The sequence below is a fragment of the Nematolebias whitei genome, chromosome 1 (assembly GCF_014905685.2).
Source record: "Nematolebias whitei isolate Nwh7 chromosome 1, NemWhi1, whole genome shotgun sequence".
NCBI lineage: Eukaryota > Metazoa > Chordata > Actinopteri > Cyprinodontiformes > Rivulidae > Nematolebias > Nematolebias whitei.
Genome location: NC_056498.1, coordinates 51,649,538 through 51,664,094, shown reverse-complemented (window position 1 = coordinate 51,664,094; position 14,557 = coordinate 51,649,538). Strand labels below are relative to the sequence as shown.

At 41.6% G+C, this 14,557-nt stretch overlaps 1 protein-coding gene across 2 annotated transcripts in view; it reads right to left on the bottom strand.

Annotated features, from left to right (window-relative positions):
* mcu (mitochondrial calcium uniporter) overlaps positions 1–10,755 on the bottom strand; it is a 76,038-nt gene extending 65,283 nt beyond the window's left edge. For both annotated transcript variants that reach the window (XM_037678524.1, XM_037678528.1), the window contains exon 1: positions 10,593–10,755. In XM_037678524.1, coding sequence (XP_037534452.1) covers positions 10,593–10,709 — 117 coding nt within the window. In that variant the 5' untranslated portion in view covers positions 10,710–10,755. The remainder of the gene's footprint in view (positions 1–10,592) is intronic.
* Positions 10,756–14,557: the final 3,802 nt, after the last annotated feature.

Below are 14,557 nucleotides of genomic sequence, written 5' to 3'. Positions count from 1 at the left end.
GCATAAATACGTACCAGCACGTCAAAACTGCCATATTTCCCCATTCTAAACATCTCTTCCATGGACGTTGCCATTGCTGATCCATTTTCAGTCACTTTGGCTGGTTCTGTTGGTAAATTAAAGTATGTGGTAGTTTGCATCTGCTAACAAACTTTTAATTAGCCAACAATGAGAAAAATATTGTGCAGATTTGATTTCTTTCTTTTTTACGGTTATTCATAACTATGCAACGACTACTTTTAGCCAAAGCACCATTAAAGTTTTAGTGCAGTACGTTTCCTTGCCGATTAGTCACAATGCTCTCAAACCACATGTTGATGGGTAAAATTCCTCAAGGTACCACTCACCAGGAAGACAGAAACCATTATTACATGCCTGTACACAAACTTGGTGGTTAGTTCTATAGTGAGACAAACTGTGACATTAACACTGTAAGTTTCAGACAAACCATGCTACACAATCAAAAATGCAAACAGAAATTAAACATAGAATAAATAATAAAATGCATCTCCATGTGTGTCCAATTAAACAACAAACAAGTACTGAATTTAAACATAAGATTTCAGTTTTCTGTGAATAGAAAGACTAAAAAGAAAATCACAGGGTGTCGCACTTACAGCCAAAACCTAATTCAAAGCAAACAGTGCAAAAAACTGCAGGAGAGCTTAACTTTTCAAGCAGCAAGCAATGCTTTCCATTTCAGAAAACAAAAACCAGAGCCCTGTGGACTCTGGTCTTATCCCTGTCTTTGTGGAAGGATTTTGAACTGAAGAACACGGCTAATTCAGTGGAGATTTGAAAGGTCGTCTGCTCCTGACCGCACCACACGGACCAAACGTGGCTCCAACTCAGAAATGCTGCACAACTTGGGGAAAATGTCATTGCATCAACAAATTATTAAATATCTAGCAGTTTTTGTGCTATATTAATGACTGACTGGACAGGTTGTGGGTCGGTAGAAAAATTACAATTAACGTATCACCTGTTGCAGATAGCTCGTTGGATCAGATCGACAAGCTTGAGGCTAGTTCGAGATCAAAGTGAAATGCTCAAAACTTTAATACAGGTTCAAACATATGTCATTTTATAAACAAACATAATTTAAAATGATATGGTCATTTGCAAGCACAGATAATGGTGGCAGCAGCTAGCTGTAGCATTTCCAGTTTAGCCTGAAGCACTTCCTGCAGGAATATTATATTTACTCACAAAAACCATATAATGTGACACTGATAGCAATTAAAATTATAAAGTATCAACAGCATAAACAGCTAACAAAATATTCATGTTTAGGCTAGCTGTTAGCGCATCAGTCCAGTCCTAATTAAATTCGGTTTCTCCAAACTGAGGTCATTCGAAGAAACATCTATACACAAAAAAGTAATACATTTCCACAATAGAAGCTATAGGATGCGGTCTATGCCTTTCAACGTACTTGCACACTATGGTTCAAGTTTTAACTTTGGTTAAAGGTTATCCTGAATTATATCAAATGTCGCAGTTTGAAAGTGTTGCTTCAATAGTTTTTCTGTAATTCAGGTTTACGCCCAATGTAAACAAAACACGTATCTGCACACTTTCATCTACAAATCTGAGTAAACATGTCTGAGACTCTAATAAGTGCCTGTGACAATTTTTGTGATAAATAAAAATGCATTATGGGAAAGATTGCAAAAAAAAAAATCATGGTGCTGAGATGAACAGTTGTTGAAATATTTCCACACGCAGGAACAGGAAGTGATGACAAAGGGAAATGTGCATGTAAACAAAGCATTTCTACAATGGTTAACACAGATAGAGAAGGATCTGATGTTTCTTTAGACGGTTTCGTATCAGAGAAAGACAATTTATTGTTTCAATAAACAAAGACAAGAGAGTTCCTCTTTGATGTCACTTCCTGTTTCACTTTAGCCACTCCAAGTTCAAAAGAAAATATACCAGTTATGTAACAAAGTGGGTCACATTGTGTACATTATGCTAAATTTCTTAAATATAAAAATGTTTTCGTTCACTTTCTGTATTTGCATGAAATGCATGTTGCAGGTAGGTCTGTCACGATAAATTTTGCCGGGCGATTAATTGTCTCAGAAATTATTGCGATAAACAATAATATTGTTTGAAATTTGACAATAATTTGTATTTATTGTCAAATTTAAGAATAAATGTTTTATATCTAATCTTATTTTGTGTGCAATGCCTTTTTTCGACCCCCGGATGGCAGTGTAAGACTGTTTGAACCGAAGGATGGATAGTGAGGGAGCGAGCACCATGTCTCTAAGAAAAATAGGAGGGAGGCGCTTTGGAGATTTGACAAAATGGAGTTTTTTTTCCCCGAGCTCGGCTTGTTAGCTTAGCTTCTTAGCTTAGCTGCTTTTAACGATCCAAAAAGGTGATTTTGGACAGTTAAAACAAATTTTAAAGAGAAAGGGAGGGGTCCGTGAAGAGCACCGGAGTTGTCGTGTCTTCAGTAGAGAAAGAGACACAAAAAAAACAATAAAACCAATAAATGAATACGAGGTCAATAATTTCCATTCATCGTGCGATTAACTGATTTATTGCGACAGGCCTAGTTACAGGCACTTTAAGCCCGCTTTAACAATACAACAAAGATTTGCAGTTTCTTAGAAACAGAGCTTGGCACAAAATCCAAATTGGTGGAAAAAGTTAAATTTAACTTGCTTTCATTCCGTCTCTAGACATTTGTCTAACCAAGATAAGTTCCCTTTGAAGACGAGTAAACTACCAAGACCAACTGGCAGTAAAAGATGGTTCTTCACTTCCTGCCTGTTGCGCTTCATCACACCATCTGAAGAGTCGAACACTGAGGAGTAATTGCTGGGCTGAACTCCTCGAGACCGCTTGAGAAATAACAATCTAGTTAGAGAAACTTTTTGTTAAAGTGCTGCTGCTGAAGGAGATCTGCGTTTAAAACTTTGACATCCATTACAATTGCCTGTTAGCAAAATATCTCAGGAACTGCTCGGTGGGTTTTGATGCAACTTTCAGAATGCACCCTAATCAAACGAAGTACACCTACAACTAAATACGTTTTGGAGTCAATCTTTTCCAATATGGCCGTCACAGACGATTAACAATTATGAAAAAAATGGTCTTACCTCCAAGACATTTTAAAGATACTGAGCTAAAATTTAGAGTGGTAGTAGCTGAAAGTCCTATGAGACTGTGCATATGTTGGGCAATGAATTGAGTCAAATTGTTCAACAAACCGTGCAGCGTTGTAAAATGTAGCAGGTTTTTTGTGGCACCTTTTTGTCAGACTGCTCAAACCCCTGGAACTGTTAAATCCTACAGACTCTCTTTCAGCCAAGCTACTCTACCCTAATGTTGAAACTGTTGGCATGTGATGATCACAACACGGATTGTGCACTGAAAGGGATACCCATCCAGCAAATGAATCACTTTGTAACTACTAACCTCTCCCTGAAATTCAAACTAATCACTTAGACTGTGAATAAATCCAGATCAGTTTCCTTATCCACTAAAGAAAACTCCCCACACACACACACACATAACTTATCTATGTCCGCACGTTTTAACACCCCACCTTAGGGGACATCCTTCACTGAATGGAAGAGATAAACTATCAAAGTTTCTTTATTTGTCATTTACTCCACATGTGGTACATATGGTGGAATGAAACCGTGTACGTGGACCTGTCACGATAACAGATTTTGCTGGGCGATTAATTGTCTCAGAAATTATTGCGATAAACGATAATATTGTTTGAAATTTGACAATAATTAGTGATGTTAAATTTAAAAAGAAATGTTGGTTCATTTTTGTGTGTAGTACCTTTTTTGACCACTGGATGGCTGTATAAGACTGAACTGAAGGATGGATAGTGAGGGAGCGAGCAGCGTGTCTCTTTAAGAAAATGGGAGGGAGGTAGAGGTCAAACGACCGCATATTTTTTAAAAGTCGACTTTAGCATGATAAAAGTCGAGTCGACTTCGACTGGTCGATGAAGTCATAGAAACTACACGCTATATCACATTTGCAAACAAATAAAAATTAAAAAAGTAATTTATTATTTACAAAAAAAGAACAACAAAACAGCAGGCGTATATTTATGCTCCTACCATTTATCGTACTGCAAATAAGTCAAAGGAAAAGCAAAACTATTATCAAGCTGCAAAAAATTTGCTGTTTTAAGTTTTATTTTATTTAATCTGCCACGTGGATTGGGTTGGGAACAGCAGTGAAATGTAAAACCTCGCGAGATGACCTAGAATCGACTAGTCGACTCATCTTCAGCCCCTAGAAGGAGGCCCCTTGACGTGACATGGGCTGTCTCTCCGTGTGGTTTGAGTTCTTTAACATTTGTCACAAAAAAACGTTTAATAAAAAAAATCAGTAAACAAGTTCTCGGCTTCTTTTTGCAGAAAAAAAACAACTTTTTACACGAAGGATTTCAACCGTGAACTTTGGAGCTTTTTTCCCCGAGGTGGGCCTGTTAGCTTAGCTCGTAGCTTAGCTTCTCAGCTTAGCTGCTTTTAACGATCCAAAAACACGATTGTGGACGGTTAAAACAGATTTTAAAGAGAAACGGAGGGGTCAGTGAAGAGCACCGGAGTTGAACCTTTTGTCATCCAGTGTCCAGTAGAAAGAGAGAGACACGAAGAAACGATAAAGCCGATAAATGAAAATGAGGTCAATATTTTTCATTTATCATGCGATTAGTTGATTTATTGTTTATTGCGACAATGTGTACACAGGGTCCTAATGCTGATGTTGAACCCTATGCTGGTTCAAGTCCCCAAATGGAACCCAAACAAACACACACACATAAACTAAGATAGGTTTGGATAAATACTAGCAGAGCAGACCCCCCAAAATTAAAAAAATTAATAAAATCATAGTCTTTACCCTCGCAGACAACCCAGATATGAAATAATAGTTCGCGAGAGAAGACATGCTAATCGATATTGTCATAAAGATCTAATATCACCTGCACTAAATCAATTATTGTGCACAGAACTGTGATTCCCCCCCCCCCCCCCAAGTAACATAATATAATACAACTGTCAATCGTTTGACTTTAAGATAAGAAATTAAATCAATATTAGCTAAAATGACACATAAATGTACATTTATTTTCCTTTCATATAGCCTCTTTATTCATTTGCACACACAAATGCACCAGATTATAAATGGAGCAAGGAACCATTTTGTCTGTAAAGGGAGGAGAACGTTATTGGAAGTGTCCATGTGGACAGACTGATCAATCACTCAACAATCTTATCACCTTTAGCACAGCCACAAGCTTACAGTCACTCTCTTATCACGCTAATCCGGAGAACTTGAGCACAGAGTCTCTGAAGGCAGCGGGAATAAATTAGTTTACTCCTACACTGATTGGATTAAAAGCCTAAAGTGAGCTTCAACCCCATGACTCCGACAGCTAAAGGCCTCCAGATGCTCAACTTGAATGAACGGATGGGCCCGAATGAAAATAGATCTATTTTATTTATAGTCTTCACATTAAATCCTGGATTCTGAACGCAGTAACTGAAAATATTGACTTAATCAGCTTATTCTACGTAAAATGAAGGTCCCAACCAGTCTTGACTTCTTCACTCAGAGTGACTGATGTTCCCCGTCTCGTCAAGGGAGCTGCGTTTTATACGACAGCTAACGTAATGGGGAAACTGGTGGAAGTTAAACGTGAGCCTCTGCAGCCCGCTGTCTGCTCTCCGTCCTCGGGGAGTTCAAGTCCATCGTGACTGAGACTCGTTTCAGAAGCAGCAGTGATCCGATGGGCTCGTCGCTACATATTTGGGTCATTAGTGGAAACACTTCCTGCCAACGCCAGACTTGCACCGACCGCATATCTCCCACTGCAGCTTTTATAAACACAAGCGCTGATAAAGAAATTCCCCACCGCAGTGAAGAATGAATACAAAGGCCCGGCTGTCATACAGAGACAAGACTGCGTTGGAAGACTAGCAGCAGAACTTCGGCGGACAAAGGCCTCGTTACGAAACAAAGCTACAAAGCAGAGGATGACGGACGGAAAATGGGAACGTCGAAAGGCCAGCGCTGCCAAAACACGTATGAGCTGCTCTATTTAAAGTGTATGAGAAATCACTTGGGGGTTAAACGCAAGACAACATTTTAAAGGCAATCCATGCAAACTTGTGAAAAACGGACAGAATAGATTCATAAAGTAAACAAGCTCTAAATATTTTTTCCCTTGTGGATGCGTCTTTAAATTAGAACTTTGTGAACGATGCCTACTACAACCACGCGTTTGTTTACTTACAGAAACAGCCACAATGACTGAAAATAGGTCAAACGGTGAACTTGCAGAAGTTTCCCATGAATAGTGAGCTCTGTATTTACGGTGCTCCACCGACCTCACTGATCCCCGATATATTCTGGGTTTTCCATTTACTTTCAAGTTTAGCAGCACATTCCCGCTTATATTTCCTCTTAAATAGCTTCTGAGATTCTTCGCTTGTCCGATTCCACCATATCGGCCATGAAGCTTTCAGAGGAGTCAGCTGAAGGCTTTGTTTACGTTGAACGTGAGCCCGCATTTCATAATTTCAACTTATCTGGAAAACTACTGGAGTAAACTCATTTAATCTGCACCATTTTATACAAGATAACCCTTTAAGGTTTAGTTTCATACCATTAAATGTGTACCTTTAACTCTCCACAGGGTTACACCAATCAGCCAAAAGATTATGACCACACACACAAAGCTGCGTATGTTCTTTTGCAGCTGAAGCAGCTCTGGAAGAATCCTAAAAAGGGGCTCCTATTCTCTAAACTTTTCCTAACCATACCTCTCCTGCTGGGAGTGGTTACTGTAGCCATATACAGCTATACTGCCTAAAAATCTTGTACCGTATTTTCCGCCGTATAAGTCGCATCAGTCCAAATATGTCTAATAAAGTGGGGGAAAAAATAAATAGGTCACTTTGCCGTATAAGTCGCATCCGTTATGTGTCACCGCTGATACGTCGCGTTTTTACGCATAACCGATGACAACCCGGAAATGTGGGCCGGTGTTGTGCCAAAAATCGATTGGCTGCCAAATGGTGGTCGCGGGAGCGTGCACGGGAGGACTTTAACAAGAATTTAACAAGATTAACATCCATCCATCCATTATCTTTACCCGTTTATTCCATTTTGGGTCACGGGGGTCGCTGGTGCCCATGTCCAGCAATCACTGTGCGAGGGGCGGGGTACACCCTGGACGGGTCGCAAGTCCATCACAGGGACACATAGAGACAAACGAGACAAACAACCATTCACTCTCTCACTCACAACTAGGGACAATTTAGAGTTACCAATCAGCCTAACATGCATGTTTTTGGTCTGTGGGAGGAAACCGGAGTACCCGGAGAAAACCCACGCATGCACGGAGAGAACATGCAAACTCCACCCAGAAGGCCCCTGGACCGGGGTTTGAACCAGGGACCTGCTCGCTGAGAGGCAGCAGCTCTACCAGTTGCGCCACCGTGCTGCCCAATAAGATTAACACTTAAAACCAATTATTTGTTTGCTCAGAATTATAGTAAAGGTGTGTCTCGGTTTAATTTTTTCTTTAATAAATTAACTTTGACGGTCAAATCAGCTGCATTTTCAAAAGTCGATTCGTGGAAGCGGGAGCGCGACTCGCTGTGCATTTCTTCGAAATTTAACAAGATAACCACCTAAAAACATTCAATTGTTTGCTCGAAATTATAGTAAAAGGTGTGTCTCGGTTGAACTTTTACTTCATAAATGCACTTCAATGATCGAATCAGCTGCATTTTGCTGGAGCGACGCAGCAAAACGAAGATGATTTGACGGTTGCTCCAGGCATGACCCTGGAGCTGGAGATGAAGGTGGCAGGCTATGGCAAGCTGATTGTGTCATTAATAGCCACTTTTACCTATTAAATGACACAACGGCATGCCATAGCACTCGACCGTCCGTTAGAATGAATGAAAACGGTCATATCTCAGTCAAAAACTGGTTTATAAATATGGGGAAAAAACATAAATAAGTCGCTTGGGTGTATAAGTCACAGGACATGCAAATTAAGTTACAAAGTGTGACTTATATTCTGGAAAACACGGTATATGTGAACTTTCTTCTATAAAACACAGTGGATGGAGACATCAGTCTTCATTTAAGTCTTACTTTTGTGTCGCCACAGCGAACTAACTCACACAAAGACTTGGCGATTGTTTTTTTTTACGCCGGATGGCCTTCCTGAAAAAACAACAGAGCTGCAGCAGAAGGGCCTTGCTCAAGAGAAGGGCAAATGAGGGCGGGTACTACACCTTTCCCACCCACGTTTTGATGTTGTCGGTCCGGCGACCTTCCGATCAAAGTCTCGCCTTCTCTAACCTCTGCACCACCACTCCCCCAAAGAAAAACAAGAGAGAGGTTTATTAGTGCCACTATGGAAACCACGCACCTGAACCTGTCACTCCCTGACAGCAGAGACAAGAGGAATGAGGCAAACGGAACACGCAGAGTAGAAACTTAGCCCCAAACAAACATTCACTTTACCAAAACTGTCATGTTGAGATTTTTTTTTTTTAAATCACTGAACTATAATTGGACATTAAGGGTAAACTGGATGTCCTGCAGCAGGAAGAGACACACAGAGTGAAAGAGGATTTTAAAAAAAAAGTCTAATTTTCATGGATAAACTGGAAAAGAAATAAAAGTTTGTTGGAGTAGGACGAGTTGGTTTAAAAATGTTGAACAGCTCAAGCGACACTGCATTGCACTCGTATTTTAAAAGTATAAAACTTAAACAGAGATTGTGCAAAAACTGCCAAATATATCAAAATGCACGTTTAAGCCAACTTCCTGTGACCTGTTTAAACTTTGAACCATGTTTCTCCTGTGAGGTGAGCCGGAGCTGGAACGCTCCAAAGAGGCCTGGGTCACTCCTTTAGGCAAAATCCCACAGTGAGGAAAATTGATTTTTGTGTTGCTGATCATTTTCTTTACTGTTAATAAAAGCTGCTTCGACCGGCTGGGTTTGAGAGGAACAGATACACAATGGCAGGTCGAGAATCACGTTAAAATAGAAATAATATCAAATGAAAACTATTCAATTGTGGCAATTCATTTTAAGAAATTAGGTCAATTTATCCTTTAGTAGTTTAAGCTTAAGGCAGCATAACAAGCCAACCCTAACTATAGGATTTATCAACAAGGAAAGTCTTAAAACTGGACAATGTGTCAGCCTCACGGACAGAAACTGGAAGTTGATTCCACAAGAGAGGAGCCTGAGAACTGAAAGATCTTCCTCCCGTTCTGCTCTTGGAAACTCTAGGAACCACAAGTAAGCCTGCAGTCTTAAGAGCGAAGTGCTCCGTTAGGAAAATATGGAACAACAAGATCTTGAATATAAGATGGAGCTAGGTTGTTGAGGGTTTTGTAGGTTAGAAGTAAGATCTTGAATTCAATTCTGGACTTGACAGGGAGCCAATGGAGAGAAGCTAAAACTGGATACATCATCTCCCAGTAACTCCAGTTAAGACTCTGGCAGCAGCATTTCGGATCGACTGAAGACTTTTTAAAGAAGTATTCGGACACCCAGTTAACAAACCATTGCAATAGTCCAGTCTAGACGTGACGAATGCATAAATAACAGGCGAACGGTAATAAAACTGCTTTGGTCGCCTTAAAAGAGCGAAAGCGGCGACACAACGGTGACCATGTTCCGACTAAAGGTGTCCTTCAGTCCTGCGTTGCTACAGCTTCCTGATTCTTTTGTCTTCGGGTCCATGGTGCGCTCCACCTCATGCAGCTGCTGCAATAAAAAAGCTGAGAAAGGAACAAACTCCTCAACTACTGCGCCGTAACGACCGTTAACGCAACTATGGTTACCTCCAATTTTTATAATGCTGCAAGCGAGCTTGCGTCCACTGCTGCACACTGAGCTTGCAGGAAAACCCAGGATCTCCCAGCTGAATGAGGAAACACCCAGAGATGGAAAAAAAAAAAAGAAAGAAAGAAAGCAGGCTGACATCATCCAAGCGTGGGCTTCCATGTTCATGAGATGCCTCATATATGTGCGTGTGCACACACACACACACACGCGCGCGCACGGACGTGTAGTTTCCCCGCATGTCCAGCTCTGGACAAACCTTGATCATTCGGAGTTGCTGCTGCACCAACACTCTGCAGCTCCAAGCTGTGGGGCTGCAGCGCTCAAGATGACACCCACCAAGGCGCTGCATAACCCGAACTGGTCTAAACTGGGAGGGGGGCGAGGAATGGAAAGTTGAAGGGCGCAGGAGAATTTGGGAGGTTTTATGAAATGGGGAGTGTGAGTGGTTGGGAGTAAACGACGGGGCAGAGCCGGCGACGTTCAGGGAAGAGCTGAATAAAACATTTGAAATAAATAACTGCAACGACCCGCACAGAGGATGATAAAAGCCGACATGTTGGGGGGGACACGACCCTTCCTGAGCCTCCCCTCCACCACAGAACCGACAAGACCGAGCGGAAAATCTTCAGGCTAGTTAGCTTTACTTCCTTAGCCAAAAAAAAAATAAATAAATAAAACACAAAACGAGACGGGCTTCTCGCTCACGCGCGCACGCACTTACCGGTCCGACGCGCTGCTGGTGCCGCCGCGGGGCCACGAGCAGCGCGGGGAGGCTGCCGGCCCCCGCCCCGCCGCTGCGGGACAGCAGCAGCAGCGACCTGCACACTTTGGCAGCCATCTCTGCGGTGGAGGAGCTCAGGGGGAAGGAGACTGCTGGCTGCGGGCGGACCGAGGCGCACTCACCGACCGGGGAGGAGGGAGGGAGGTGGGCGGGTTGGGGGGCTGGACCACGGCGGCACACATGCCCAGTGTTGCACCAAACACCATCAAATGCACCTCCCTGCAACTTTGTTTCTTGTGTAACGGAAGTGTGCGCGTCCGTGGTCGGTGATAGCAGCACTTTAAATCCCCCCCAAAGTGCACAAAATAGAGCAAGAAGCTCTTTATTAGGGCTGGGCGATATAAACCTAAATTAATATCTCGATTTTTTTTTTAAGATGAATCGCGATATATATAAAGTAATAACAAAAATATATTTCAGAGTTAAAGCTTTGTCCAAGTTGTCACACAGGCACATTTATTAACAACTATTTGTTTCTTTTTTTCTTTCGGCTGCTCCCGTCTTCAGGGGTCGCACGAAGACTCGGCAGTTATTTTTACGCCGGATGCCCTTCCTGACGCAACCACAGACCACCGAGCTACCACAGCTCTCTGTGTGGCGCAGAGAGCTGCAAGGTAGGGTGTCCGGGGGAGCAGGTGGGGGGGGGGGGTTAAGGGCCTTGCTCAAGGGCCCAGAGTGGGATGAATGAGGCTGGGGGCAGGTGTGGATGCTTCACCTACCCCACCCACGATACCGGGGCTTTCGATCACAGGCCCACCTTCTCTAACCTCTGCGCCGCCACTCCCCATTTATTAACGACTGTAACTGTACAAAATAAATGTCTAAACTATTTACATATATTTAAAGTTTGTTTTTTAGGCATTTATTTACATATATGAATACAAGTTTCAAGACATTTGATAATGTCCATAGAAAAATCAAAGAAAATATTTTCTTGTTTTTAGGATTTCACCTGGTTTTATTTTATAAATCTTACACATCTTATACATCTCCTCCTACATGTCTCTGTGTGAGTGCAGCTACAGCGTGCACTCTCAGGACATTATTACCTGCAGTGTTCCCTCAGTGCGGACTGAACATGGCAAGAGGGCCTTCTCCTACTCCGCTCCTGTTTCCTGGAATATCTTACAAAAAGACCTGAAGCTCTCGACCTTGACCTCTCTAAGTGGCTTTAAGAATCTGTTGGACTCCTGGCAGGGACCAATGCAGACATGTTCCTGTTTTTAGTTTTCTACATTCGCCTTATAATCTAGCTGTTTTTGCTACTTTTTTTGCCATCTTATTTTAATTTGTAAAAAAATAAAAAAATAAAAATCTGCATACCTCTTTTTTTAATTGTCTATTGTTGTCACTGTTGTCCAGTGGTGTCATCATTCTTTGTTGAAATCAGGTCTCTCTTGTAAATGAGTTCTTGAGGCTCAATGGGATTAACCTGTCTAAATAAAGGTTGAATGAATTAATAAAGCTGAAGTCAGATTGAACCCAGCTCAGCGGTTCCCAGTATAAGGGTCGAGGGCCCATTGTGAGTCATGACAGACCAAGCAGGGGGCCTCGGATAATCTCTAAAATTAGTCACAATAGATGTCAGAATGCCGCCTCATAAGGTTGCCAGAGTCAATCCCGGCTGAGGACCTTCCGAAACGCCTTCCGGTGGCTGACTCTTGTACTACAACAAGAGCTGCACATAATGTAGAGCTGTCATTTCTAACCTGAGCTCGGCACCGCCCGACCCAGATTTGGACCAGGCCAGTCCATAATAATGTGCTTAATGTGCAGGCCGGGTCGGTGTCGGGCTTTTGATTGCGTCAGCGGACGCATGCGGCTGATGATCCAATTATATGGCAACATGGCTTGCCATAATTTCACCTGCTACATGTAACCATTTGACCGCGCGCTGACCGGCCATGAAAAAGGTAGTATGAAGTTCAGTTAAGCTTCAGATGGACTACTGCCAGCGATCCATCGCCCAAATGGACGTTCATTTAGCTGCTGCACTCAGTGGACGCGCGCGGCCGATGACCCAAACAGGTGGCATCACAAAATATCTGACATATCAGAGCATGGTCCAATGCAGGCAGCAGGGGAGGCATTTAATGTGCTTTGACTGCCATGAAATGACAAACACCCCCTCAGAAATATTTTTTATTTTCTAATGTTTTTTTTTAAACAAAAACCCTAATGAGTACGATTTACATTAATCCCCAAGCAATCGTTAAATGATGCTGAACATGTTAAAAGCATTAAGAATGTTCACTGAAAAATGGCATTGAATGGTGATTGAAAGGTAAAATGATAAATATTAGATGAGACTGTGTTATCATTTTTAGTTTATCCATCAAAACATTCATTTTGTCATCGTTCACACAGTGTGTCTCTTACTGATGTAGGACTTGTAGTTTTGGGGGAAAAAATCCCCTCAGAATGTCAAATGTGCATATCTAAACATCATTCTGATCTCATGCTGCTGATCTCATGCTGCTGATCTCATGCTGCTGATCTCATGCTGCTGATCTCATGCTGCTGATCTCATACTGCTGATCTCATGCTGCTGTATTCATTCATACCCATCTGCTCACCACAGACTCATGTTCAGGCTGCTGTTGATACGCCATATTGTTTTGCATTATTAGTGTTTAGAGATCTTTTAACGTACCGTTTTGTGTTCGTTTAGAATATATCTTAGATCCTTATTTACTCTTTCTTTTTACACTTTATATTTTTGCTATTGTTGGGCTTAACTGGGACCCTGAATACATAATTTCGTTCCACCTCATGTACCACATGTGATGTGAATGACAATAAAATTGACTTGAACTTGATATAAAGTCTCATTGACTTCCATTGTAACCAAGCTCAGAACTTTCTCCTCAACATAGAAACGATTTGTTTGAATTGCCACATAGCTTTAAAGAATATTGTTGTCCAATAAAAGTTTGCATGCGTGACCAACAAACACGTTTGCTGTTCACATTTATTTTATTTTTTTTTTGTCAACGCGATACATAATTCTCATGGTTTGTTTGAGACTTACTTTCTACTCCGCATGCATGTCTGTCCTTCTCTTTAAAAGTTTTATCAGGGAGTAACAGACACAGGCATGCGGTTGCCATGGCGATACTAACGAGCAGCTAGCAGCAGCTTTTCTTTGGATAATGGTTTTCTTGTCTTTTTCTCTCTTACAGCTTATTTTCAGCCGAAGGCGTTGTTTGTTTACGTTGAGCGCAAACCCGCATTTCAGAAGAGAAAATCAAACTATCCGGAAAACTACCGAAGTTGACTTGTTCAAACTGCATACACACAGTAGATATAGTTTAAGATAACTTTTTACAATGTTTGAGTCCCTCTTTGCAATAACATTTAAGACCCGTTTAAGCATATACGATGTAAATAGTTCATCCCATGTTTCACCTAATCACCAACTTGCTCAACACGTTCTTGAGCAAAGTTTGAACTCAACAGGAAGCTGCATCGTGAAAGAGACACATCCACTGCAACCAGTATGAATGTTTTGCCGTCACTGCCCACAGCAACTATTTATCTGTGCAAAAATAGCTCGTCCTTCAGTCACGCTTCGTGAGCAGCTCGTATCCCAAGAGAACCCGGCAGGACCAGCTGATCTTGTGCTGTCTTTAAACACTGGCTCTAACAAACTATTAGGAGTTCACTTGTGCACAATCATCCAACCACTGCAAATCAGAGCGGTTAAAGGCTTTCTTTGTCAATGATTGTCAAGGAGACTCTCATTAGCAGACTGTGTTGACTTTAATCTTTGACTAGTCCCATCGTAAATCCTGTTTTGGTCAAGGGGCAAACAAGATATTGCAATTATTTCACAAGAGTAAACTGATTTTTGTAACTCTGATGTAGATATTTATGCAATAAGTTAGCGACTCATGATTTGAGCT